Below are 26,964 nucleotides of genomic sequence, written 5' to 3' on the forward strand. Positions count from 1 at the left end.
AAGGAATTTCCTCACTGAAGAGTTCCCATTTCTAGTGAAATCACAGATCCAGTCCCTTATCTTTATGAACATATAGATAAATAGATATACACCCCCCTACACACACATACAAACACACACACACACAAACATACACAAACGTATGTATACACATACACACATTTATATATATATATATATATATATATATATACATACATACATATAAAATGATTCTTAATAACCAATGATTTGGGGGAAATGCCAGAGTTCCTAAAGTTTTCATTGGAAGGTTAATCTGAAAAAATTGATTGATAATAGTACATAGTATTAAGATTCTACTCAATCTACTTGTTGCTATCTCACACAACCCTATCAGGAATTTAATTTAAGGTGAAATTCTGAGACTATTGTGTTCTGCTTAATCTTGAGTGAGGGATATTGTCTAGAATTCCCTGAGACTGGTGGAGGATGGGTAATTTGGAAGTTAAATACCTCATCTTCTCATTAAAATAGGCTTACCTCTTATTGTAATATTCATTTTTTCTCATTAATTGTTAACCAGCCAGAGTTGATTGCCACTCTCAAGAATATCCACTCTTCCAAGGACACATATACTGTGAACTCACTGACATAATTTGTCTTTGGCATTTAAGAGTGTCATTGACTCATTTTATTGGGTAATATGCTAGCATTATTAATGAAATGATTAATTACCCAGAAATTTTGTCTTTTGAACTTGGTAAACATAATATATAAAATGCATGCAGACACATATGTGTGTATATCTATAGCTACATAGGGATAAGGAGCAATACCTGTGAGCAATAAATAGATAGGAAGGTAGGTAGATAATATGTTCATTATTGAAGTGGAAATATTTTTGGCAGTTATTGTTGCAACAAAAATCCATGAAATGAAGACAACAATTAACTGAGTGCCAAAAATACAGATAAAAATAATAGAGATATTCATGAGAACATTTATGAAATTTATTGTGGTACTGCCAGACCCAAAAGGTAGCCTGTTTTTGTACTAATTAACCCTTATTTAAAATTATATTTCCATTTTTAATTATCTCTGAAGATTCCATTTTATCCAGCACACTATAAGCTAGAATTATTTTTTATATCAGCATTTATATTAACTTATGTAGCTATCTAGTACCTCATTCTTAGTTACATAACACACATAGAGTCATTATAAAAAGCAATTGGGGAGTGATATATTTCTAATCTAATCCTATTTTTCATAAAGAGATGTCAACTAAATCAGTGAATTAAAAAATCTTAAATTTCTTGCAGTCTCATAAACATTAAACACAATGTTGAAGTTGGTATTCTGACCAAAGATAGCTTTTTATTTTTTTTATTTTTTATTTTTATTCATGATTATTTCTACCTCTTTTTAACCATATTCAGCCATTTTCTGATTTCATGAATTACTTTTGAAAATAGTATGAAGGCAATGCTCTGGAACAGTGGAAATGGAGCAATAGCTAAAGTAAAAATGAGAACGTCCTGCAAATTATTCAATTCCGTACAATTTCTATAGCAGATCTTGGGTTAGATATGGGATTTCCCCCCTAATTTTTATAAGTTAGTGGATTTAAAAAAAAACAAACCATTATTTCTGAAAAACATGTCTTTGTGTGGAGAGAGGCAAAAATAGTATAGTGGAAAGAGACAGTGTCAGAAGGACCTGTATTCAAATCCCATGTTGGCATGAAATAGCTGTGTGCTTCTTAGCAAGAGACAATATATATAAATTATGGACATATTGCAACTGCATTAGTGGGGAGAGTTCTCACTCTAATAAAATCATGAATCCCTATCATATGAACTTGCAGATTTCACTAAAATAAAATAATGTCCTTGTTTTTAAAATGTATAATAATTATATTGAGAGTAGTATAGAAAGGTAGTTTACACAAAATATATTGTCAGGAGTTTGCTAGAGTCCTAGACAATATCAAAATTATAACTGAGATATCTTCTGTTTAGAATCATTGAAGGAAGGATAAAATCCACTGTACCTTATTTGAATCGAGTCAAAACAAAAATGGTACATTAGTCCTATTGACTAAAGAGAGGAAAACTACTTTTTGGTGAATTTAGGCAGAACTCCCTTGATATAAAACTGAATTTTCCCTTGAAAAGGGACACCTCCAGTTTTCTATTTGGAAGATGTTGAATGGTATAAGGGATACTGTTTTGCCTCTGACCCTAAAAAAGTCAGACCTAAGTAAACCCAAGCTCTATCAAAAAGGAACATGACTACCAAGACTTATGAGAATAGATTAACATAGAAACATTGGCTTGTTTGTTGCATTTGATTTCACATTATCTTCTTCATTGTTTAATCTACAAATGTGATTGTGACAACATGTCTTAGATGATTCACAATGGAGTCTCTACAATCTCCTTATCATTTAAATGGATATTAGTTGCATATTTTGGAGGAGGCATTGCCATCAATGTGAGGTTTCATTAATGAACACATAAAGTAAACCATTGTTCTTCATCATGATGTCTCTTTTCTTGGCAAGGAAAACACATATGTTGTAGATCATGTGCAGTCTGTCAACATTATCAATATGACAATTTCTTTGCAATATGACAAAAATTGGTTTTAACTTCTCTAAGAAACTTCTCTACTCACCAATTGAGTAAAAAACATTGGTTCATAAATTTGTTCATTTCCATTCTCATAGTTAATATCTAAGTGATATATACCTTTTGGTAGCTACCTTTATTATATGTTTTACTTTCTCATTTTGAGCCCTTTTTCCTAATATGATCATAATTTTGATCTTTCCTCTATCTAATGAGCTAACAGGACACTGACAAGTAATTATGCTATCATTCTGTTATTTCTTGACTATTTAGAGTCAATTTTGTGTATCATATTGTTTGGGGATTTCTATGTTGTAGTAATGACATTTACTAGCTGAATGACTTTGAGCATGTAACTTTATGGTCTATCAGTTTCATCATCTATAAAATGGGCTAAAGAAAGAAATGGCAAGCTACTCCATTATCTGATATTCAAAAGGAGTCACAAAAACTTAGATAACTGAAATAACTGAACAATACCATATGACTGTGGTAAGTCCAATATCTTAACCCCTTTCCCACATTCAGACAAGGTTAAGCTAGGTTTTCCTTAAAAACTACTGAGATGCTATAAGACTTAATTGGATTAGGGAAGTAGTATCACTTCTCCATCATCTAACTACAAAGCAATTATGGAAACTTGAGGTGCTTCAGGAGGGAGGAGAGTTTCAGAACCTTGACTCATGATGAGTAAGGCATGCAAGGGATTTTAGTTCAGCTAAATCAATTCAAGGAATCTTCAGTGCCTGCTTTGTCTAAGTAAATTTTCTCTTGTTCAAAGTTAAATGACTTATAGTTGTTTTGTTCTATTATTGAACTTAAATTACAAAAAGACTGTCCTGAGTGAGTTCAGAATACATGTCCAATATTTCCTAAAGCACCCTTGAAGAAAATAGTGTATGAGCATGGAACTTTTGAAGACCCTACAAGCTTTTCACCTCTTTCTTGTCTTGATGCCAAGTCATATTTTCCAATTTATTTTTGGCATCCATCCATGTCTATGATTACATTGAGATAAAATATGTGAAACATTTGCAAATTTTAAAATGCTGCATAAAACCTAGTTATTATTATCATTATTATTATTCGATGCACTGAAGTATGTATTAACTTAGGCTGGGGTATCTTCTCATACTCTTCATGGTATGTATTCTTCATACTCCGAAACAGATGTCAGCGTATAAAGTGCAATTATATTCATGGTGATCTTTATACTCATCATGAATACTGTCAGGTAAGATTACCAAATATGCCATAAAATTGTGTTATTTCTTGCCTTTGTGCATATAATGAAGTCAACTGTATTCATTCTTTTATTTGCTCTCTGAGAATAATCTGTGAGACAACCTCTGACATTCTATATTCTACATTCTAATAGTCTTCATTCAAATACCCTTTCCAGATTAATATTCTGTGATCCTGTGATCCTATCAAGGCTTGTGTTCATCATATTTAGAGAAGTAAATCTGGAGACTGGCACTGACTGATTTTGCAGATTAGAAAAAAGTATGTAACATATTTCCCTTCACATCTTGTTAAAGTACCTGCCATCCTTATATGGGAAAAGGTGTGAAGTACCATCAAAAAGTGTTAATGTGTTGTTCTAGATGGGTGTACTATATGTCTACAAGACTAGTTATTTTCTAAGGAATATACACAGCAGGAGTCAGAGCACTTGCCTCAATTTACTTTTTAAAAATTAATAAAACTGTCATTAATTGCTGATTAAAAGGAATCCTATATATAGGTACACCTGAGATATTGCAGGTTCAGTTTCAGATCACTGCAATAAAGTGAGTCACAAGAATTTTTTGATTTCCCAATGCAAATAAAAGTTATATTTATATTTATACCATATTCTTTTATTAAGCATGCAAAAGCATTATGTTTAAAGAAAAATGTATATAATTTGATTAAAAATACTTCATTGCTACAACATGCTAACCACTGTCTGAGCCTTTAACAAGTCATAATCAATTTTTGCTGTTGGAAGGTTTGGTCTCGATATTGATGACTGTTGACTGATAATGATGGTGGTTGCTGAATGCTGGGGTGGCTATGGCAATTTCTTAAATAAGATAACAATAAAGTCTGTCACATCAATTGATCCTTCCTTTCACTTGAACACTTAGAGGCCATTGTAGGTTATTAATTAGCCTAATTTCAATATTGTTGTATCTCAAGGAATAGGGAGGCCCAAGGAATGAAAAAGAAATGGGGACCACCAGTCGATGGAGCAGTCAGAACACATATAACATTTTTCCATTGTTTGTAATCTTTACAGGCATGGTTTCTAGTGTCTCAAAACAATTCAACAATAACATCAAATATCATTGTAGTAAAATAAATAAAATGAAAATTTTTTAACTATTGTGAGAATTATCAAAATGTTACACTGAAACATGATGTGAATACCTGTTGTGAGAAAAATGGCTCTGATAAACTTGTTTGACACACAGTTGCCACAAACTTTCAATTTGTTAAAAAAAACACAATATCTGTGATTTGTAATAAAGCAAAGCACAATAAAATGAAGTATGCCTGTATATTAGAGGGAACAATTAAAGTAAGTTGTGGGAAATAAAAATAAAAATCTCATATTTATGTAGTATTTTAAGGTTTGCAAAATATTTTACATACATTATTTCATTTGATCCTCACTGTAACTTATAATGAAAAGCAACCATTGATGAGTAATAATGAATAAACTTTATACCATCACACTAATATTGCTGTGTTTCTGTGCGTGTACACACATAGACATCTATATATGATACTTCAGGAAAAAATCACTGTCAAAGTTAGCAATTATCAGCATTTAAAAATTAATAAATTTCCATTAATGTTTTTATTTTTTTAAAAAAATATTGCTTTTAATTGTAAAAATTAGCATGTTGACCTGGTCCCAGTAGGAGAGATTTTGTAGAAAGTGATTAAAATTTACATTTGACCTGTAATGAATCTTTCATCTTCTCTGTTGTTTGAATTTGTAGAAATATTCTGATATCATAAAAATAAAATAATGTATCTGAAATTAATATAAGAAAGTGAATTCTGAACCACTAACATATTGTCTTAACCTAGTTTAAAAAAATTCATATCCAGCTTACATTCCTAAAGTAAAAACTAGGTAGAAAGAATTTAACATATAAATAGTGTTCATTTTAATGAGGCCCTAAAATGTGTTTTTCAAAAGACCCAAATGGCTCCACTGGAGCTTTTATAATCTATTATGTCCAATTTATGTATATGGAAAAGCCCTAAATATGCATTTTATGACAATGAGCATTTTAAAATGTCCCTTGGTATGTATTTACACACTAGACCATAATGGTTATGAACTCAATAGAATTATTAATATGCTATTTAACCACATAAACTGTGAAATACTCCCAGTAGACCATATTTCAAAAAAAATTTAAAAATAAGAGAAATTTACACAATTCATTGAGAAAAGATGTTAACTTTCTAAAACCTTCAAGAAGTTAAAGAATGGGAGAGAAAACTCTTGTTCTCTGCCCCATCTTTCTTACCATATACTTAGCTACTAGTTATACCAAAGATTTTGTTTCTTATCCCTTCTCTGCTATTCACTTTGAACACTGAACACTTAAATTACTGTGTTTCTCCCATCTGCCAGAACTCTAAGGCTCTGAATCAACTATTTCCTCTTTTTTCTTTCTGTCTTTTTTCTGGAGATACTGTACAACCTTTTAAATGTCATATGCATAAATGTCACTATCTCCAATTGTCCCTAATTCAGGATTAGTCACTCAAGGTAAATTATTACCAACTATTTTCTTAAAAGAGCCTATATGTTTCCTTTTAAAGTCTCTAAAGCCCTTTTCTATCATGAGATTTTTTTTTTAATAAAGTGAAACATTTTCTCATAGTATTAAAATACAATGGCTTTTTGATCTGTCCATGTTTACAAGGCATCAAGCTGTTTCGTTTTTTCTTTCTAACAAATCTGGTGGCTTTCTAACATACAAATTAGAAATGTGAGGCTTGATTGTTGATCAATATGTCTATTTTCTCTTTTCTATGAAAGAAAGTATCTAGTACCTTTGACATAATTAAAATTTTGAAACCCAAACAAATTACAACCTAATGCGTATACATAAATTCTCAGGGTTTTTTCTATATTTTTACAGAAATCATAAGAATGTGAAAAGTGCTAATTATATTAGAAATGAACAAATGTTCCAATTTTCAAAGGGGAAAGGAAGAAAAGTTTTAAAATAGTACAGATTAGACACCTACATTGATTCTCAGCAAAATTCCAGAATGGGTTATTTAACAGATGGTTTAATAAAATGTAAAGTCTTAGAAGGGAGGGCTGTTATTATTATTTTGTATCTTCAGTGACTAGCACAGTGCCTTGTACATGATCATTACTTAATAAAAGTTTGCTAAGACTATAAAGGAAAAAATAAGAACAAAAAGAACTGAATATTATAATATTATGAATAGCATGATAACAAAAAGCTTGATCTTAGAGATGTGAGAAAACACACTTTTTTCCCCTTTGCAACGATGGGCAACAACAGTGATATAGTATTATATATGCTATCACACTGGATTGGTATGTTGGTTAATTTTCCCCTGAAATGCTTTTTGTTCTTTCTTTCATATTCTTTGTTTAAAAGAATGACTCACCAGGAAAGCAATAGGGGAGAATATATTTTAAAATGATGGTTAAGATTTCATGCTGAGAATACTCTGGTCCAGTAGAATTTATTCATTACGTTTTCAAAGATATTTTCAGATTTATATATGTATTATGGGGATTTGTCATCTGACAGTCAATGAAATATAGCAAGCCTATGAAGTATAATTCTAGTATCACTATGCTTTGCCCAGTTAGATATATGGCAGGTGCTAAGTTTTCATAATTAACAGTGATTTGGTACACAGGTTCTAACAGTGATTTGGTACACAGGTTCTACTATTTTCTTGCATATTTCATATTCATCTTAAAGTCCTATTCCTTAAGGTTAACTCTTCTGTAATTTCTGGCTTTCAATGACCTGGCCTGAATTTCCATCACAACTTTTCCCCTCCCACTTCAACAAACAAATGTATGACTCAACCATCCGTTAAATGCTTCTTCCTGCACAAAATGCATGATGAGTTTGCCCAGGCAGAACCTTTTGATTTCATTTTTGAATCTCAGTTGTTTCATTGGTACCATGTGAGTTTAAATAACACTTAACAAATCAGTGGTATGTATCTATTATACTCAGTTTTTACTATTGTTTGCTAAAGTGCTGTCAGCTTGTTCCAAAAGTGTTTCTGTAGGATTCCCCTCCCCTTACTTGTTTATCATATACTCTAATAATGTTTATCAAACCTCTTCGTATTTTTTTGGCAAGAAGGTATTCATTTTCTTTACCTGCCTTGGGGCAATGGACTTCGTGTGTCCTGAATATTGCACAGGTTTTTTGTTAGGTTATTCTCCAAATGCAATATGATCCATTTTCCAATTCTGAAATTTTATGTTAGGATAGGTATCACATAGGTATTAACTGCTTTCTGTTCTTCCCATAAAGTTTTCCCCTAGTTTCCACCAGATGAGGGAGCCATTTAATGTGATTTATAGTGAAGCCATAAATTTGATATCCACATGTATATCAAGTAATTTAAAAAAAAATCGATTCAATACTCTTTTTAGTTTGGAAGCCATACAGTTCTCCTTAACAGCAAAACTAATTGATTTATTTATAACACTGAAAACTAGTATTTTATACCACTTTATGATTTGCAAAGTGCTTTACAAATATCTCATTTATCTCTTACAAGAAATCTATGACATCTGTTTTACAGATGAAGAAAATGAGGCTGAGAGAAGTTGAGTGAATTCCTTAGGGTCACATTGCTATTAAGTTTTGTTCAGCTGTTTTTCAATCATACCTGACTTTGTGAAACCTGTTTGGGGTTTTCTTGGCAAAGACACTGAAGTGATTTGCCATTTCATTCTCAAGCTCATTTTACATATGAGAAAACTGAGGCAAATGGGATTAGGTGATTTGCCCTAGGTCACAGTAAATGTGTGAAGCTAGATTTGAACCCAGCAAGATGAGTTTTTTTTTTTTTTTAACTTCAAGCCCAGTACTGTAACCATTGTCATGTTGACTAGCTAGTGAATTGTTATTCAGTCATTTTTGAGTTTTTCAACTCTGTTACTTTATTCATGTTTCATTTATCTGCTGTACTACCTAGCTGCCACAATCTGAAGGCAAAAATTGAATTTATATCTTCCTGACTCCAAAACTGATTCTCTAATACTGAGTCAATTAACCATTCTAGGCAGAATCATAATAGATTTAATCTGTCTCCCTGCAAAATGCCAGGCTTCATTGTTGTTGCTACTACTGCTAATACCTAATTCTTATGATCTTTTATCTGTGGGGTTCAAATTGTAATAACCTTGGGATGTTACCATCATACTGACTTTCCTTTATATTTAATGTTACAAACTACTGCAAAGGTGAAACAAATAACTGCCTTTTGTAGCTAAATAAAACTAAAAGGATTATCTTTAAGTTTATTGAAAGTTGTAGCAAGGTACAAATCAAGTACATATGGCTATATTATTGTTGTTACTGTTGCTGTTTTTATCTCCCCCCCCCCTACCAAAAAAGAAGAAAAACAAAAACCTAGTTCAATCATCAGCAATTCAAAGGATCTATGATTTCATTAGCATTAACATTCCTTACACCAAAGCAGACTACAACTTCTAACATAGTCTTTATATTCTCAATCATACAAGATAGAATGGTCAATTTTGATATAAAATGAAAAAGATTTTGCACAAACACATCTAAGATAGAAAAATTAGAATAGAAATAAACAACTGGGAAAAATCTGCTCCATGTTTCTCTAATAAAAGTCTCATTTCCTAGATATATAAGGAACTGATTCAAATTTTTATGACTAACAGTCCTTCTCTAATAGATAGCCAAAGAATACGAAATGACAGTTTCCAAAACAAGAAATCTCTCTATCCTAGGACACCTAGGACAGTGCCTAGTGGTTAGTAGGTTTTTAAATGCTTCTTGATTGATTAATGAGTTGCTATGAATAAAATAAAAGTCATGACTTCATGGTCAACTTTCTGATGATGAAAATGGAATCATAGTCTTAAAAAATAGAAATCTAATGTCCACATCACAGATGGTAATTAGTTTTACTTTTCACTAGCCAGACTATATCTGAAGTACTGGGTTCAATTCTTAAAACCATTTTGTGATTCCAATGAATCACAATTCCAATGAAATGATTCCAGTAAAGGACTAATAACTAAACTGGGGATGCTTAATGTAGAAAAGAGAGAATTAAGGAAGACATAATAGTTGTTTTTAAGTATTTAAATGGATAGCATATAGAATCAGGAATAGATTTATTCAGTTTTGTTTTCAAAGGCAGGACTAGGGAGAATGAATACAAGTTACACAAAATAGGTTTTAATCCAAAATGAGGAAAAACATTTTTTACAGAGTTGAACATGACTAGAAAGGCTAAATGACCACCTGCCAAGATTTTATAGAAGAGATTCCTATGTTGCATGGGTGGTTACTTTTGAAGACTTTCTAGAACTAAATTCTGCAAATCAATCAACAAGCATTTGCTAAGCACCAATTGTGGGTCCTAGCATCGTGCTTTGGTGCTTACATATCCAGCTTCTTCAAGAGCTCCACCTATGAATCCTAGTAAACATTAAATGAGAGGAACAGATCAGTAAGAAGCTGGTACATAGCTAGTGACTGGAATAGTGTTCACTGCAATAAAACTCTACTGTGCAAATCATGTGCAAATACTTAAAATAATTTTAAGAAAATCTAGACCTATCTGGAAATATGTCTTGTATGACTATACATGTATAATCTATACATATACAAATTTCTTGCCTTCTCAAGGAAGGGGAAGATAAAGGAGACAGAGGGAGAGAATTTAGAATTGAAAATTTAAAGAAAATGTTAAAATTGTTTTCATATGTAGTTGAGAAAGAAACGAAATAAAAAGGAAACATAGGTTAAAATTCTTGTAGACATAATATTGTTTATGAGTAATTCTATTTAAAGCCCATAGATTCTTAACTTTTTTCATGACATGACTCCTTTTGGCAGTCTAGTTAAGTCTAAGGATCTTTTTTCTAGAATGTTTTCAAATGCATATGATAAAATACACAGACTTATAAAGGAAACCAATTTATCACATTTATTTATCACATTTATTTAAACACATTTATCAAGATTTTTAAAAGTTTGTATATTCCAAGTTAAGAGCCCCTAATCTAAATATATTAATTAATTATTTTTAAAACTATACTACTATGCAAAATGTGGCTCATTCTTCAGAAAAAGAATTGGAAAATAAGGTAAGTGTAATAAAAGGAGAAATGACCAGCTTACTTTTGCCCCTGGTTTGAATCCTATTTTATCCACTATTGGAAGCATAGATTATAGCTGTAAAACATTATTTTTAAGATGCTTGTCTTAGAAGATAAATATTGTGAGAATTAGGAAGTAAATAGGAGAATTAAGAATGATTCCTTTAATGACTAAAGCTAGAAAGGGAGACATAAGCACAGCTCCATGGAATCCTCTTAGACAACCAATCATTCTATAATATCCACTTGTGACAACAGCTGAAATAACAAACATCTCAGGTTTTCTCTAAAATGGAACTTAGTTATTGCAGCCCCACAGAACACATTCATTCGGTATTTTCCAGAAAGAATATTACTTTCTGCATGAATGGGAGAAAGGGCTTCATTTAATTTGGTCTCTCAAATCAGAATCTTTCACCAGTCACCAGTTAGATTTCTAATACTACTAGTACTATCTTCCTATACTCTTAGAAATTTTCATACACAAAAACTTTGATAAAGATGGTCAACTGCAGGTGGAGAGACAATGAAGTAAATGGGAATTGTTAGATATTGATTACCTACAAATTAAGTAGTGACTACTGCATGATTTTTTTTTTGTAAGAAACTGTACTTACTACCATAAAAATCTATTTAGTCATATTTCTTCCCAATCTTTACCAGATCTGCCCCTAAATTCCATAATAATTTATCATTCCTGATTTTTGTTATGCTAGAAATATTATAACTGTTGATTAGATTCTCTTGCAAAGAAATAAGCTGCTGTATCCTTTTTTTTGTGGTAATCTGAAATTGACAAAATCAAGCCAGGAATCTGCAGAAGCAGCAGCCTAGAGTGTGATGAAAACAAAATTAGCTGAAGGAGGAATCAAGGATTAACAAGAGGGCTAAGGAAAACAAGCACTAAAAAAAGTGGAGTAATAAAATGCTACAGAAGATGCAGAAAGTAGACAAAATTAAACGAAAAGGAGTAACTAAAAAGAAAAAAAAATGAAAATATTGGAACTAAAAGATTATCACTGGAAAGGATGAAAAGTCTAAAATTAAATATAAGAACCTAGATAAAGCCAGGAAAAAGAGGGAAATTCTAAAAAAAAAATCCTTCCACAAATACTTTTTAAAACAAAGCAATATAATAAAATAGAAATGAAACACTGTGTGGAGTCAGAGAGACGTGAGGTTAAAATCCTTAAAATCCTCTATCAACTATGGGATATTGGACAAATCACTTGCCTTCTCTAATTCTGAGTTCCCTTATCTGTATGTAACATAGGGAGAAAATATTAGAGAGTTGACCTCAAAGCTAGGAAAAACTGGTTTGAACTTTCACTTCTAACACTTCCTGACTATATAACTTTGTACAGGTTACTTAACCTATTAGTGTTCTAGGCAATTCTGATACAGTAAGTTGCAGGAAAGATGCTGATCTTTACTAGTAGAGGGAGTTTTCTCACTTGGAAATTTCCTACACAAATAAGGCCCAGGCCTTTTCCCTCTCCCTTTCTACCTTAAGAGGTTGCAAAAATAAAATAAGATCATATAAATGTAAAGTAATTTATGAGCATAAAGTGCTTTATAAGTATTGGCTATTATTATTAATATTTAGCTTAAAGAACTATTTCAAATTACTGAAAAACCACAGGAAGTCAAACTTGAACCTAGACTTTCGAACTACAAATTCAAGATTCTTGCCAATAGCAGTACCATTTAGTTGACACTTAATTCTGATTGAAATTCTTTCTTGCTATAATCCTAAAAAAGTCACTTCTTTCTGCCTACATCTCCACATCTGCAAAATGGAATTAAAATTAGCACCTATGTTACAGGATATAGATATGATGTAAAATATGAGGCACATGAGATTACATATACAAAGTGCTATACAAATGTTAGTTATTATTTTACTATTGCATTATCATTAATTATTTAACTTTTTATGTGTCTGTTCTGCCTTCCTGGGGAGTTTACAAACTCATTAGGATCCATTATATCCTAGCATGATTTGTAAACTTTGAATTTCTAATCAAGTAGCAAGTATAGTGCTAGTATATAATCAATCATTTCTTGTTGAATATATGTGATTTAGGAATGATGGTGATGTTCAAGGACACGTCCAAACATTATGAATTATGAAAGTTATAAGTTACACTTTTAACAAAAATGATAAAATTTTCTTAATCTGAGAAATCCAAATGACCTATTTCATTCCTTTTAAGATCATTTTAAAGTACCATTCATAATTGCTATTATGATGATCTGTGTATTAGTGGGTCAATCTCATTAGAATTTTTCAAGCAATAGTTATTAACCATTTATTAAGGATTTTATAAAATGGATTCTCATAACTAGATGGCCTCTGAAGTCCATTGTAGCTTTGAAATTCTGTGTTCTAATTCTCCAAGAGATTTTGTAGAAACTAGGTAGGAGATTCAAGAAGAACAAAAAATAATTTTTTCTTTCTTGGTGGATATCATCCTTCCAAGAAATAAATCTGCCTTCCAAATAGGTACAATAGCTTTCAGGCCTTCTGAGATTTAGCAGTGTTATAATGATGATATATCTAATGGTAGTAATGAACATTGGTAGCTTCAAGATTCTATAGGTCATATTACCAATTTTTATTAGAATTGGGACAGTCCAATCTGATTTATTTTAGTCTGGGATTAAGTATTCTGGAGCTGCATTACATAAAAACATAACTCCCCCTGTAAGTTTAAGTTTCTGAGTGATTAATATCATTCCCCCTAAAAGATTTCTTAATCCTACATGCAAAATAAGATTTGGGCATTGGTAGCAAAAACTTGTTTTACTAGTCACTTGATAATCTGGGTTCTGAAAAATTTATGTCAACCATCTGTGTCAATTATTTGTCATCATCTATTATTTTCCTTTTCACTTTTCCTAGCTATTTTACAAGTTTTTATCTGCTCCACTAAGAGTGTGCTAACAATGAGTAAGCCTATCTCACACTAGCTATTGTTACTTTTTAGAAGTTTTTGCAAAAAGACTAAATTTACTATAACCAAAATTAGGTCTTTAAATGATATGTGGATTTGCATTTCTCTTCTTTCCATTTTCTGTAACTTCTCATATAAAATAGAAAGAGGGATCTATTATCTCCCTATCTGTTGAACTGAACTACTGACATGATATGTAAAATTTGGAAATTTGTTCTAATTTTACTTTATGTGCCTCATATATCTTCCATTCTTACTTTTATACTGGTTTCATCCCTTTAGTCTAGACAAAGTCTATATATATATACCTCAAAACTTCAGTGTCTTTATTTTTGTCCTGTTATTTATCCCACTTATCACATTAGTCACTCGATCTTGTTACTTCCACTTTTACAATATATCTCTTGCCTCCTTTCTACTCCAATTGTAATCACCTTGGTTCAAATTTTCATCTGTACTTGTTTAGACTATTAAAATAATCTCTTTATGGAATAATGTCTCTAATTCATTTTTCATACCACTTCTTGTGAAACCTTAACATTTCACAATTCCTCTATAAAACAATTTTCAATATTTTCATACTGCCAACTGAATCAAAATATAAACCTACCCTGGTCTTCAAGGCCACAGTTTGGAATCAAATAATCAGTTCTATTTCATACCATCCTTCACATAGCCTGTTTTTTGGCCAATCTGAATTGAGAACAAACTATATTCTCAGTTCTTGGTCACCTCTTATCTCCATACCTGTCCTTACTCAATCCCTACAATGGAATCAACCAGCCCATCTTTGTCTCAATGCTTTTGAGAAGAAGAGGGCAATGAACACAGTATCTTAGGAAAATTGCTGAGGTAGCAGTAGGGGAGATTGGAATGGTAACAGATTGGAAGCAAAGAAAGTTCTTCACTCCCTCAAGACCCGAAGATATTACCTTCTACTTGACTCTCTTTTACCTCGGAAGAAGAGCTCTCTCTTTATTATGATTTCTTAGAGAACTTTGTTTGAATCTCCCCTTTATATTCAACTTATTCTCTCATGTCATATTTATTTATGTACTCAACCCTCTTCATAATAGATCATACCCTCTGCTGTTTCTATATTCCTACTACCTAACACATAGTTGTTATTTAATAAATGTTTTTTAAATGAATCAACTTGAGCTCTATTTTTCAAATCAGCTGTCAAACATAAGTACTTTTGAAGAGTTGCAGCAGGGTTGCTTCTTACTGGGGCAAATAAAATAAACATAGGACATGCTGACATTAATTAAATTACTGGAAGGTGATGAGAGAAAAACCACAGGAGGTGAGGTAAAATATCCACAGTTGTTTCAGTATGAGGGAAAGGGAATTGTTTGTTTATAATGAAGGCATTTAATATGTTTGCATTCATTCAGAATGTGGCAGGTGGCCACCATGACAGATTTTCCATTGAAATCCTAAAAATACACATTTCAAATTTGGCTTCTATCAAACAATTATTCTAATTTTGGAACTTTCTTTGCCTGAAACTATGTCCATAAAAACTATATCAAAGGCCTCAAAACCTCAGAGAGCTAGATAATAATGGGTAGCTGGTAGCTAGGTAGCATAGTGGATAGAGCTCAGGCCCTAGAGTCAAGAATATCTAAGTTCAAATCCAGTTTCAGATACTTCCTGGCTATGTGAGCCTAGGCAAATCACATTACCCTGTTTGCCTCAATATCCACATGTGTAAAATGAGATGAGGAAGGAAATGACAACCATTCCAGTACATTTGCCAAGAAAACTCCAAACAAGGTCACAAAAATTTGAATATATCTGAAAAATCTGAATAATAGACTATAATATGTAAAGACCCATTCTTGGTTTAATATTTTGATTGTGCATTGTGCTGTCCACATCCTAATTAAAAATTATGTTCAGAAACCTGTCCTTTAGAAATTTCTATAGGAGCATGTTTCCTTAACTGAAAAATTGACCCTAGTCACATAGAGCTGTCTATCCTGAGATTATTTACAAATAATACAGATGTGATTTTAAAAACCACCCAGCATTTTAATTTCTGAAGCAAAATGAAGTTTTAATCAGCTAAATTCACCTGGGATCAAGTCCTGATTCTGACCTACTGTGCCTATGTCACCCCACATGATTAACTTAATCACTCAGTGCTCTAGATCAGGGCTTCTTAAACTTTTTCTACCATCATCCTCTTTTCACCCAAGAAATTTTTGATTGGGATCACATAAAATTTTTGATTGTGATCACAATCAAACATTTGCTGATAATAAAATCATAATTTTGATAACCCCACTTTTATTTATGTGATCTCATATGGGATCATGAGCCATCATTTAAGAAGTTGGGCTCTAGGTAACTTGCTAAGAGATGCAAAGAAGGCACCAAACCTGCATTAGTAGAAGGAATTTTTAAGCAGGGAATTGTCTACATCAGTGAAATCATAGGTCCAGTTCCTATCCCTAAGATGACAATTTTTTCTCACCCTTGTCATTCTTCTGCTTATCAGAAGCAAAACTAAGTAGTTAAATTACATAAAGAAATTAATATTTTATGGTCAATCAGTTCTTGATAGATTTTAGGATAACTTTTATATGCATATAATTCTATAGCATACTATGTGATTCAATCTGGAACTGGAATAGTAGGCCTGTTACTATTTGGGTGAGCATTTAAAAACTGAGCAGAAGAATACCTGTTGAATGGTAACAGAATCCATTTTGACAGAATGACTCTTGCCTACAGAATGCACATTCTATATGTGAATTTTTTTTATAACTGAAAGTTAGATTGCTGATTTCTTAATAAGTTTTAGATTATAAAATATTGGCAGTTAAAGATGCTGTTTGACATTTGAAAAGAAAGGAAGAGACAGGGAGAGAGGGGGAAATGAGGAGAGGGCTGGAAAAGGGGGAGGGAGAGGGATGAGAGAAGGGAAAGGGGGACAAGAAAAGATGGAGGGAAGAAGAATATTTCTGGACCTTTGTTTTTAAATCTGTTTTTTTTTAAAGTGTGATGGGAATTAGACTAAAAAGGCATTTGAAATTAGGTCGAGTTCTAATTCTATGATCCCATCGTTATGTCTTTGCATTGATTGTATCTCTAGCCTAAAATGTTTTTCCTTTTCCCTTCTGCATCTTGGGATCCCCTGGCTTCCTTGAACATTTGTCTCAGGCACCAACTTATGCTGGAAAGATCAGTTGTTAGTGATTTCCAATTCAAGTTTGTCTTGTATCTACTTTGCTTTGTATATTCTTATATGTGTATATATTTCCTTCCCCCCTCTCTCTTCCACCCAAAGAATTGTAAGTACTTTCAAATCAGAAGCAGTTTATTTTTTTTTTCTTTGTGTTCTCAGAGCACAACATAGTAGGCACTTAATAAAAGCTTGTTGATTGATTGATGATCATACGAGCTCATGTGATTCATTGGTTCAGAAAGAATCATATGCTAGAGTTCCTGTACATATTTCATCACTTGAGTTGGAATTTTACATCACTCTTCCAAGCTGAATTGCATGACTCTCGAGTTTTTGTTATAAAAGTTACTTAAACTTCCTCAACCTAAATTTCTTTTTTCTTTTATCTGTAAAATGGGGATACTAATAGTAGTCATCTCATAAGGTTGTTGTGAAGACCAAAAGAAATCATATAAATATAGATATAGATAGATATATAGATATAAAACACATATACTACAATCATTTAAGGACTTAAATCATTATTCTAATTGAACCCCCACCAAATAAAAGTGCCTTTCTCTCATTTAATTTCTCATATAACCCTTTGGTTAGACTAAAGTCTCTCACCTCCATTTTATCAGAATTAACTCTGTACAAGCTTTTTCTGGCAAGCAATATTGGTACTATTTCTATCTTTGTATCTCCAGCACCTAGCATACGATATGTGATATGAATTGCTATTGAGCAGAATTGCCACAGAGATTAATTTAAACATCCAGAGTTCCTGTGCCTTCAAACTCAGAGCCCAAGTTCTACATATTATTGGCATGATAGAAATTGAATATGAAATTAACTGCTTTTAAACTCAATATATTTTAAAATGCAAAAAGTCACACTTTATCAGAAACCATAATTGCTGTCTCAAGTAATAATTAATCATTCACGATTGGCTGAATGACCATAATTTCCTGACATATAATGTAAGGTGCCAATAATTTGGTGACATATTACCAAAATAAATCATATTTTCCTTGTACTACTACTGAAATTAAAGTCTTAACTTTTAAATCTCAGTTGTTATGAGTTAAGTATGAAATTTAAACAAAAATAAATCAACCTAACACTATCTAGTGAATGATACATTACTCTCATTAGCATAGTATTTAGCCATCAGAATTACATGCCACATGTCACAGATGTTGATAAATTTTTAATGCTGGAAATAAGCAGCAGTAGAGTATTGAGGAATGAATTCAGTGCTACTGTTATTCAATATTCATTTGAATAGATATGGAAATGAATGATTGATAAAGCTCTGAAGTAGCTCAGCTAAGGCTTTGTCTAGGGGGACATATTTTACCACAGTCCCTCATCCTCAGTAACTCTCCAGATGCAACCACTGAAGGGAAGAGGCTCTTTCCATCATTGTGAGAGGAGAGAGGAGAGGGGAAGTTTTGCAGTTTATGAATATTTGAGTTTGATTTAGCTTGTTCTATGAAAAACCAAATGAATTTATTTTAATGTTAATTATAATGTTAATAAGAGGGCAGCCCAAAAGTTTCCTTTATTCATGTGTATGGTATTTGAAACAATGGAGTATTGGTGAAGAGTCAAAAAACCTAAGTTCTCCATTGAACTGATGTGGAGTAACCCTGTGCTAATTACTTAGACTCTCTGGGTCTGATTTCTCCATTTGCAAATTGAGGTAGTTAAATATGTCTTTAAGGTCTCTTCCATGACTAGTCATTACTTGTTTGAAGTGAGGTCTGATAATTAACTCATCTCATGCTAATCCAGGGGTTTTATAATGATATTCTCATTTAAAAATCAATGATGAAGACAAGGTATTTAACTGACAAAAAAATTAATGAAATTGTAATTACAGCATATGGAAAGGTATACTATGCTATAATTTTTAAAGTGCATTTAGGATGAATATTGAAATATTAATATATCTAGAAAAATAATTTTTGCATAAATTTATTATTTAAAAAATATGCCTAGCAATGCATAATATTTTAAGCATTAGGTTATACACTTATTATGTTTTAATCAAAATAAATTTAAACTTGATATCAACTGATATTAGGTCATGTGACCTAGAAAGAAAAAAATAATCTGGTAAAAAACTGAATTCAAATATTCACCGTTATTTACAAATTGTATGACCTAAGACAAATTATTTTTCCTCTATACCTTGTTTGCTTATCTGTAAAATGAGGACTTTATGTCTCATGAACAACAAGAATAAGAATCAATATCACAGAATGTCTGATTTAGAAGGATTCTCAGAAGTCATATAATATATCCACACACAAACAAGTATGCCATCTACAAACGACTGGATAATTTTGGCCTTTGCTGATTTTTAGTGAAGAAAAATCTATGATCTCCTAAGGCAGTAAGAGAAATACAATTTCCAATAAAACCAATATAGCAAATATATATGGCCACTAACTTAGTGTAATAAAACAAGACTTGTTACAAAACAAATATAAAATTAAATAGACCTAAAGCAAATATCAAAAACTAGAAAAATGATGACATGTGTGAGTAAAAAATGGACAATATAGTAAAAGCAGGAATACTATATTTAATATAAATTACATATTTAATGAAATTTTAATCATATCAATAAGCTGCCTTATCAAATTAGAAAAAATTATTAAACATAATATGAAGGAATAATAATTCAAGTTAAAGCAATATTATAAGGAAAAATTTAGAGGGGAATAATAGGTATGTGGGGAGATATGCCAGAGGAGGAGTAAACTACCAGATCTCAAGGTATATATAAATAATATATAATATTTCATATGTTATATATTTATATACAATAAATAATATATAAATAAAAACTATTTAATTATGGGTTTAAAAAAACATGAAAAACCTGGTCAATGAATATTATGGATAATCCAGAATTAGAAGCAAAGGCATATAAAGAAAAGATAAACTCAAGACCACAAAATACTAAGGAAAAGAATCATTATTTATTAAAAGTTGTTGGGAACTGTAACATAGTATGATAGAAGATGGGAAAAGATCTACCTTTCATGCCTTATTCTATGATAAATTTCTAGAAGATCAAAACTTTAAATATTTTTTAAAATACAAAAACCTAAAATTATATGTGGTAGAATTATAGAGAAAAGGAAAAGTGTTATTAATTATACAAGAAAAGCTATTGATTTGTCCTAAAAATATATATTATTTGTGCAAATTAAAGAACTTTTGCACATCAAAAGACAATACATGCAATTTTTTTTTTAAAAGTAAAGACTGTTGGGGCAGCTAGGTGATGCAGTGGATAGAGCACCAGCCCTGAAGTCAGGAGGACTTGAGTTCAAATATAGTCTCAGACACTTAACATGTCTGAGCTGAGTGACCCTGGGCAAGTCCCTTAATCCCAACTGCCTCAGCAACAAATAAAAAATAAATAAACAAACAAACGAATGAAGAAAGAAAGAAAAAGAAAGAAAGGAAAGAAGGAAGGAAGGAAGGAAGGAAGGAAGGAAGGAAGGAAGGAAGGAAGGAAGGAAGGAAGGAAAAAAGGAAGAAAGGAAGGAAGGAAGGAAGGAAGGAAGAAATACATGCTCATTAATGAGACAGGTTCTAAGAGGTTGGATTCTATATGCCCCCTTAGAGAATAAGAAGTAATCTTGACGGGTTAGAGAGGATATATCTTTCTAATGGTATTACTCATGAACCCTTGCCAATATATTTGCAAACATAGTTGATTATCAATTAATCATCTATACTTAATTAGCTTTTGGAATAGATTATTTACTAAGATGGTACAGCAAGAATTTTGGGTAAAGAGAATGCCCATCCCAAACTCTATGATTCAATCTTCTACTGTAGATAAGTTCAGGGAAACAGAGCTTAAGCTAAGAGAACACATGTAACAATGGGGAAAATCATAGCCTTAGTGATTGTAAGTTCTTTTTCCTCTTCATAGAATATAGAAAATCTCTTAAACATGGTTTAGCTTCTTTTCTGGGTTTCTTATACAGCATAATACTTTCCTGCATCACATCTAGTTTGTTCTTGAATATAGATACACACTTCTATCAGTTGCTATTGTCCCAAGGCATAATATTAGGGAATCAGTGAGAAGAGATAAAGTCAGGAATCTCCCAGACCTTTCAAAACTTACAGGTTCCTCCTCTGATCAAGTCACAGATAGAAGCTGAGGTCAAAGATAAGTGCCTTTTCTCTCCTCCTACTCTCAACAAGTCATTTCTTTTCAGGAGGAGCTTTCTCTCCCTTCCACTACTAGATGTTTATTCAAATATGAATTTCTCTCAGGCCCAAATTAGTCTGATAGTAATTAGATGATTCCCACCCCATCCTAAAGCATGACCAAGTTTCATCAGTCAATCCAAGTACACCTCCTATGCAACATGATCAAGGACATTTTGACTTAGTCTAAAGTTTCTGATTTATTGAAATGTGTTCTTATCTCATTAAGGTATTAAATGAGATGGGGTCATTTGATTAATTTACTAAATCTAGCCCCACCTTTAAAATTGGGAAAATATCTTTCTATCAATTTTTGATAAAAACCCAACATCCAAAATATATAAGAAAATGGTACAAATTTGTAAAGGCGAGCTTCATTGGATTATTAGTTTTTGGATGCAGAAACAAATTATCAAAGAATAGAAATTGGGAGTTTACATTAATGAGAAAGCATACATAAAATATAATATTCTTTACCCATTAAATTGGCACAGATACTTTAAAATCCTAAATTTAGAAAAATAAAAATTACAACTTCGTTCAATCATTTTTAGTTTTCTTCATTAGCCTCATTTCATTTCCAACACATTTCCTCAGAATGAGGCAGTCAGGTAAATTTAAAGATAATTTTTAAATAAGTTTTTTTTTAATTTATAGATGGAGAAATGATGAGGATCAAAGATGGAATATACTGCTTTTCCCCCCACTGAGACAACTGGGATTAAGTGACTTGCCCAGGGTCACACAGGTAGAAAGTATTAAGTGTCCAAGACCAAATTTGAACTCAGGTCCTCCTGCATTCAGGGTTGGTGTTCTATCCACTGCACCACCTAGCTGCCCCGTGATATACTTTTGATCAAAGAGGAAAGGATGATGATAAGATGATAACTGATGAGAGAGAAGACAGAACTATTCGTTTTAATTTTGTTTCTATTTTCTCTATTAAAGTAACTCATCTTAGGAATAGAAAAGACAATGCAAAAATTGATTATAGGGAATATATATTCAACATAAATAGGAAACGAGTAACACTTTATGAGTTCAATTCACTAGGCTAAACTAAAATATATTTTAGTTGCTGAAATAACTGTCAGGTGTGATTATTGAGTCATTGGGCAGAATCTGAAAGATCCTGAAGAATAAAAGAAGTGTGACAAAATTTAATGTTGTACTACTTTTCAAAAACGGAGATAAAATCTGCAACTACATGAAGCTCATGTTTTCAATTCCTAGCCATATCAAATGTACTATTAAAGGGATGATTAGTAAACATTTAGAAAAGCAATCAGTATCATAAAGATTCTGCATTACTTCAGCAAGAACAAGTCATGCAAAACTAACTTAATTTATTTTTCTGACAGTTACAATGTCATATGAGCAAGGCAATATTGTAGATACTTAGATTGTAACATACCAAGATTTAGAATTTTTACAAAGTCTATCATGCTGATCTTGTGAACAACGTGGAAAGATATGGGCCAAACAATACAATTAGGCAGATTCTGAAATAAATGAAAGGCTAGATTTATTATTAGTTCATTGACAACCTGGCAATCTCCTTCTAAAAAAAAAATCTATGTTTGCTTTACAACATTTGCAGAAAACATACTTATGAAATTTGCAAATAATATAAAACTGTTAAGGATATCTTAACAGAATGGATGACAGTCAGTATTCAAAAAGATGTGGATCATTTAGAAGCTTTGGTCTAATAAAATTGCTGAAATATGCTGAAATTACATAGTTATAAATCTAAAGTCATGCACATATTGACCATTTTTTTCTCAAAGAATCAAGTACACAAGCACAAGATGAAGAGGGAATAACTGAAGAATATGTCAAATGAAAAAGAATTAGAAGCTTTAATGGATTAAATTTACTCAATATGAGTAAACAGTGTTATACAGAAATTAAGAAAATGATCTTAAACTGTATTAAGAGATGTATCACACCCATGAATGAGAAAGTAATCAGTCCACTGAACTATGCTTGATCAAATCACATTTGGAGCATGATATTCACTTCTGGATGTCAATATTTTAGAAGGATAATAACCTGGAGAAAGTACAAAGCAGGGCAAAAAAGATAGTGAAGGGCCTTGAGTTTAAACTATATGAAGATCAGATGAAAGAACTGGGAGTTTTAGCCTAAGAAAAAGACTTAGAGTGGGTATACTTTAATTTTTTTTGTCTTGACAATTACCTCAGATTTTTATATCAGAATGTGTTTAAATGTAAAAAGCAAAATAAACAGAATTACAAAGGAAAGAGTTGTGTTGAAATACAATTATCAAAACAGTTTTTATAAAACAGCTTTACATTAAAAATTGTTGGAAAAACTGGAAAGCAGCATGGCAGAAACTGAGCAAAAATCAGTATCTTAACACCATTTATGAAGATATGGTCAAAATGGTTACAAGACTCAGATATAAAGAGAGATTTTACAAGAAAATTAGAAGAACATGAAACATATTTATAAGACTTATGGAAGGATAAACAATTTATAAATAAGCAAAATATAGAAATCAAATATTAAGTATAAAATAGATAATTCTGATTTCATTAAATTAAAAAGACTGTACAAATAAAGCAAATGCAGTCAAGATCATAAAGAAAGCAGAAAATTGGAGAAGAAATTTAAAGACAGTTTATCAGAAAAAAGTCTCATATCTAAAATTGAATCTTATCAAACCTAAAAGAAAATGAGTCATTTCCAAATGATAAATGGTCAAAGAGTATGAACAGAAAGTTTTCAGAAGAAAAAAATAAAAACAATTTACAATCATATAAAATGCTCTAAATCATTATTGATTAGATACATTTAATTGAAAATAACTTTGAGATATCATTTTATTCCTATTTGGCTAAAATGATTGAAGGGTAAGACAATAAATGTTGGAGAGATTACCAAAAATTTGGGACACTAATTCATTATTGGTGGAATTGTAAATTGATCCAACCATTTTGGAGAATAATCTGGAACCATACCCCAAGAGTTAATAAACCATCTGCACTCTTTGTACTAGCTCTAATTCCAAAGACGATTAGGGGAAAGGAAAATAATCTACATATTCTAAAATGCTTATAGCAGCTCTGAGGTGGCAAAGAACTGGAAATTGCAGGGATATCCATCAGTTCAGTCCAGACTAAACAAGGTGTGGTATAAGATTGTGACTGGGAATGCTACTGTGCTATAAGAAATGATGAGCTCTAAGATAGAAAAGAGTTCTTGTAGTCAAATTCCTAGAAGGATTTCTAAAAACACAAAACCCCTGAAACTTGGGACAGCACATTCTTTGCCCTAGAAAAAGAGCCCTATTTTAACAAAGAATTAAAAGTAAAATAATAGGTTAGGAAAATGAGCAGAAAACAAAACAAAACAAAATTCTGACCATTCAAAGTTATTATGGTGACAAGGAGGATCAAAACACATACTCAGAAGATGATAACAAAGTTGAAGCTCCCACATCCAAAACCTTCAAGAAAAATAACAATTGTACTCACATGAAGAAAGAGCTCAACAGGGATTTTGAAAATCAAGTAAGAAAGGTAGAAGAAAAATTAGAGAAGGAATTGAGAGAGGTACAAAAGAAAATACAAAAAGCTAATGAGAAAAATGCATTGTAAAAGCAAAATTGGCCAAATGGGAAAGGAGGTATAAAAGCTTTCTGAGGAAAATAATTCCTTAAAAGTAGAATTGAGTAAATGGGAGCAATTGACTTTATGAGAATACAAGATACAATAAAGCAAAACCAAAAAAGTGAAAAATTATTAAAAAAATGTGAAAGATTTCACTGTAAAAACAACTGACCTGGAAAACAGATCCAGGAGAGATAATTATAAAATTATTGTCTAGCTGAAAGTCACAATCAAAAAAAAGTGCCTGGATATCCTCTTTCAAGAAATTATCAGTGAAAACTGTCCTAATATTCTAGAACCTAAGGATAAAATAGAAACTAAAAGAATCCATTGGTCACCTTCTAAATGAGATTTTAAAATAAAAACAAAAAAATTATATTATTAATTTTTAAAGAATATTAAAGCCAAATTCTGGAACTCCCAGGTCAAGAAGGAAATATTGCAAGCATCTAGAAAGAAACAATTCAAGTCTAGTGGAGCCAGAGTCAGGATAACACAAGATCTAGCAACTAAGACATTAAAGGACAGGAGGGCTTCAAACATGATGTTCCAGGGAGCAGTGAAGTTATGATTGCAAGTAATAATCACCTACTTAGCAAAACAGTATAATCCTTCAGAGGAAAGGTGGTCATTTAATGAAACAGAGGATTTTCAAGCATTCATGATGAAAAGACCAGAACTGAATGGAAAATTTGATTTTCAAATAAAGGACAATGAAGAAGCATAAGGAGATAATCAGGAAAGTGATATCATAAGGGATTTATAAGATTAGTTTATTTACATTCCTACATGGGAGGATGATACTTATAACTCATTAGAACATTTTCATTATTATGATGGTTAGGAGAAGTATATATAGACAGAGTGTGCAGGTATGAGTTGAATATGAAGGAATAATATATTTTTTTAATGACGAAATTATGTATTCAAATCTGGCTTCAGAAACTTAAGACTTTCTAGTTGTGTGAACCAGGACAAGTCACTTAACCCCAATTGCCTCAGCAAAAAAATAAAATAAAATAAATGATGAAAATAAGGGGAGAAAGAGGAATGTACTGGGAGAAAGGAATTGGGAGAAGTGGAATGGTGCAAATTATGTTATAAAAAAGAGTCAAGGAAAAGCTTTTACGAGTGGAGGGGAAGAAGGGAAGGAGAGGATAAATGATGAACCTTACTCTTATCAGAATTGGCTCAAATAGGAAATGACATACATATTCAAAAGTGGTATAGAAATCTATCTTACTCTGCAGGAAAATTGGAGAGGAATGGGATATGGGAAGGAGTGGGTAATAAAAGAGGGCATATTTGGGGAGAAAGTGGTCAGTAACAAAACACTTGAGGAGGGACAGGGTGAAAGGAAAGTGAGAATAAATGGGGGGAAATATAATTAGCAATAGTAATTGTAAAAAAACTTGAAGCAAGTTTCTCTGATGAAATATTATTGTTTCCTGGGAAATGATGAGTAGGATGCTCTCAGGAAAAAAAAACCTGGAAACTCCTCCATGAATTAAGTGAAATATACTGTATACAAAATAATAGCAATGTTCTGAGATGACAAGCTGTAAATTACTTTTTTAATTCTCAGTAGTATAATCATCCACACATACTGTGAAGGACTTATGATGAAAAATCCTATCCATATCCAGAGAAGTAACTGATCAAGTCTAAATATAGATCAAAGCATTCTCTATTTTTCTCTCTGTCTCTCTCTTTATTTTAACTTAATTTTTCTTGAAGGTTTTTGTTTTCATTAGGGTGAGAGGTCTATGCTTATCTATGCTTTCTTTCAAAACTTGACTTTTATGAGAATGTTTTATATAACTTCACATGTGATTTCTTAATTGTGGGTGGGGATAAGGGTGAGAATTAGAACTTCAAAATCTTTTAAAAATGAAAAAAAATTGTTTTGAAAGTAACTGGAGAAAATATTAAATAAAAAAGTGTCAAAAAATGGTGGGGG

At 31.7% G+C, this 26,964-nt stretch overlaps 1 protein-coding gene across 1 annotated transcript in view; it reads right to left on the reverse strand.

Moving 5' to 3' along the window:
- Window positions 1-4,567: 4,567 nt before the first annotated feature.
- Window positions 4,568-26,964, reverse strand: part of LOC116423604 (collagen alpha-1(XIX) chain-like) — a 147,546-nt gene continuing 125,149 nt past the window's right edge. Inside the window, exon 15 of the mRNA XM_031968611.1 lies at window positions 4,568-4,662. Coding sequence (XP_031824471.1) covers window positions 4,568-4,662 — 95 coding nt within the window. The remainder of the gene's footprint in view (window positions 4,663-26,964) is intronic.

The sequence above is a fragment of the Sarcophilus harrisii genome, chromosome 4 (genome assembly GCF_902635505.1).
Source record: "Sarcophilus harrisii chromosome 4, mSarHar1.11, whole genome shotgun sequence".
In the NCBI taxonomy this organism is placed as follows: domain Eukaryota; kingdom Metazoa; phylum Chordata; class Mammalia; order Dasyuromorphia; family Dasyuridae; genus Sarcophilus; species Sarcophilus harrisii.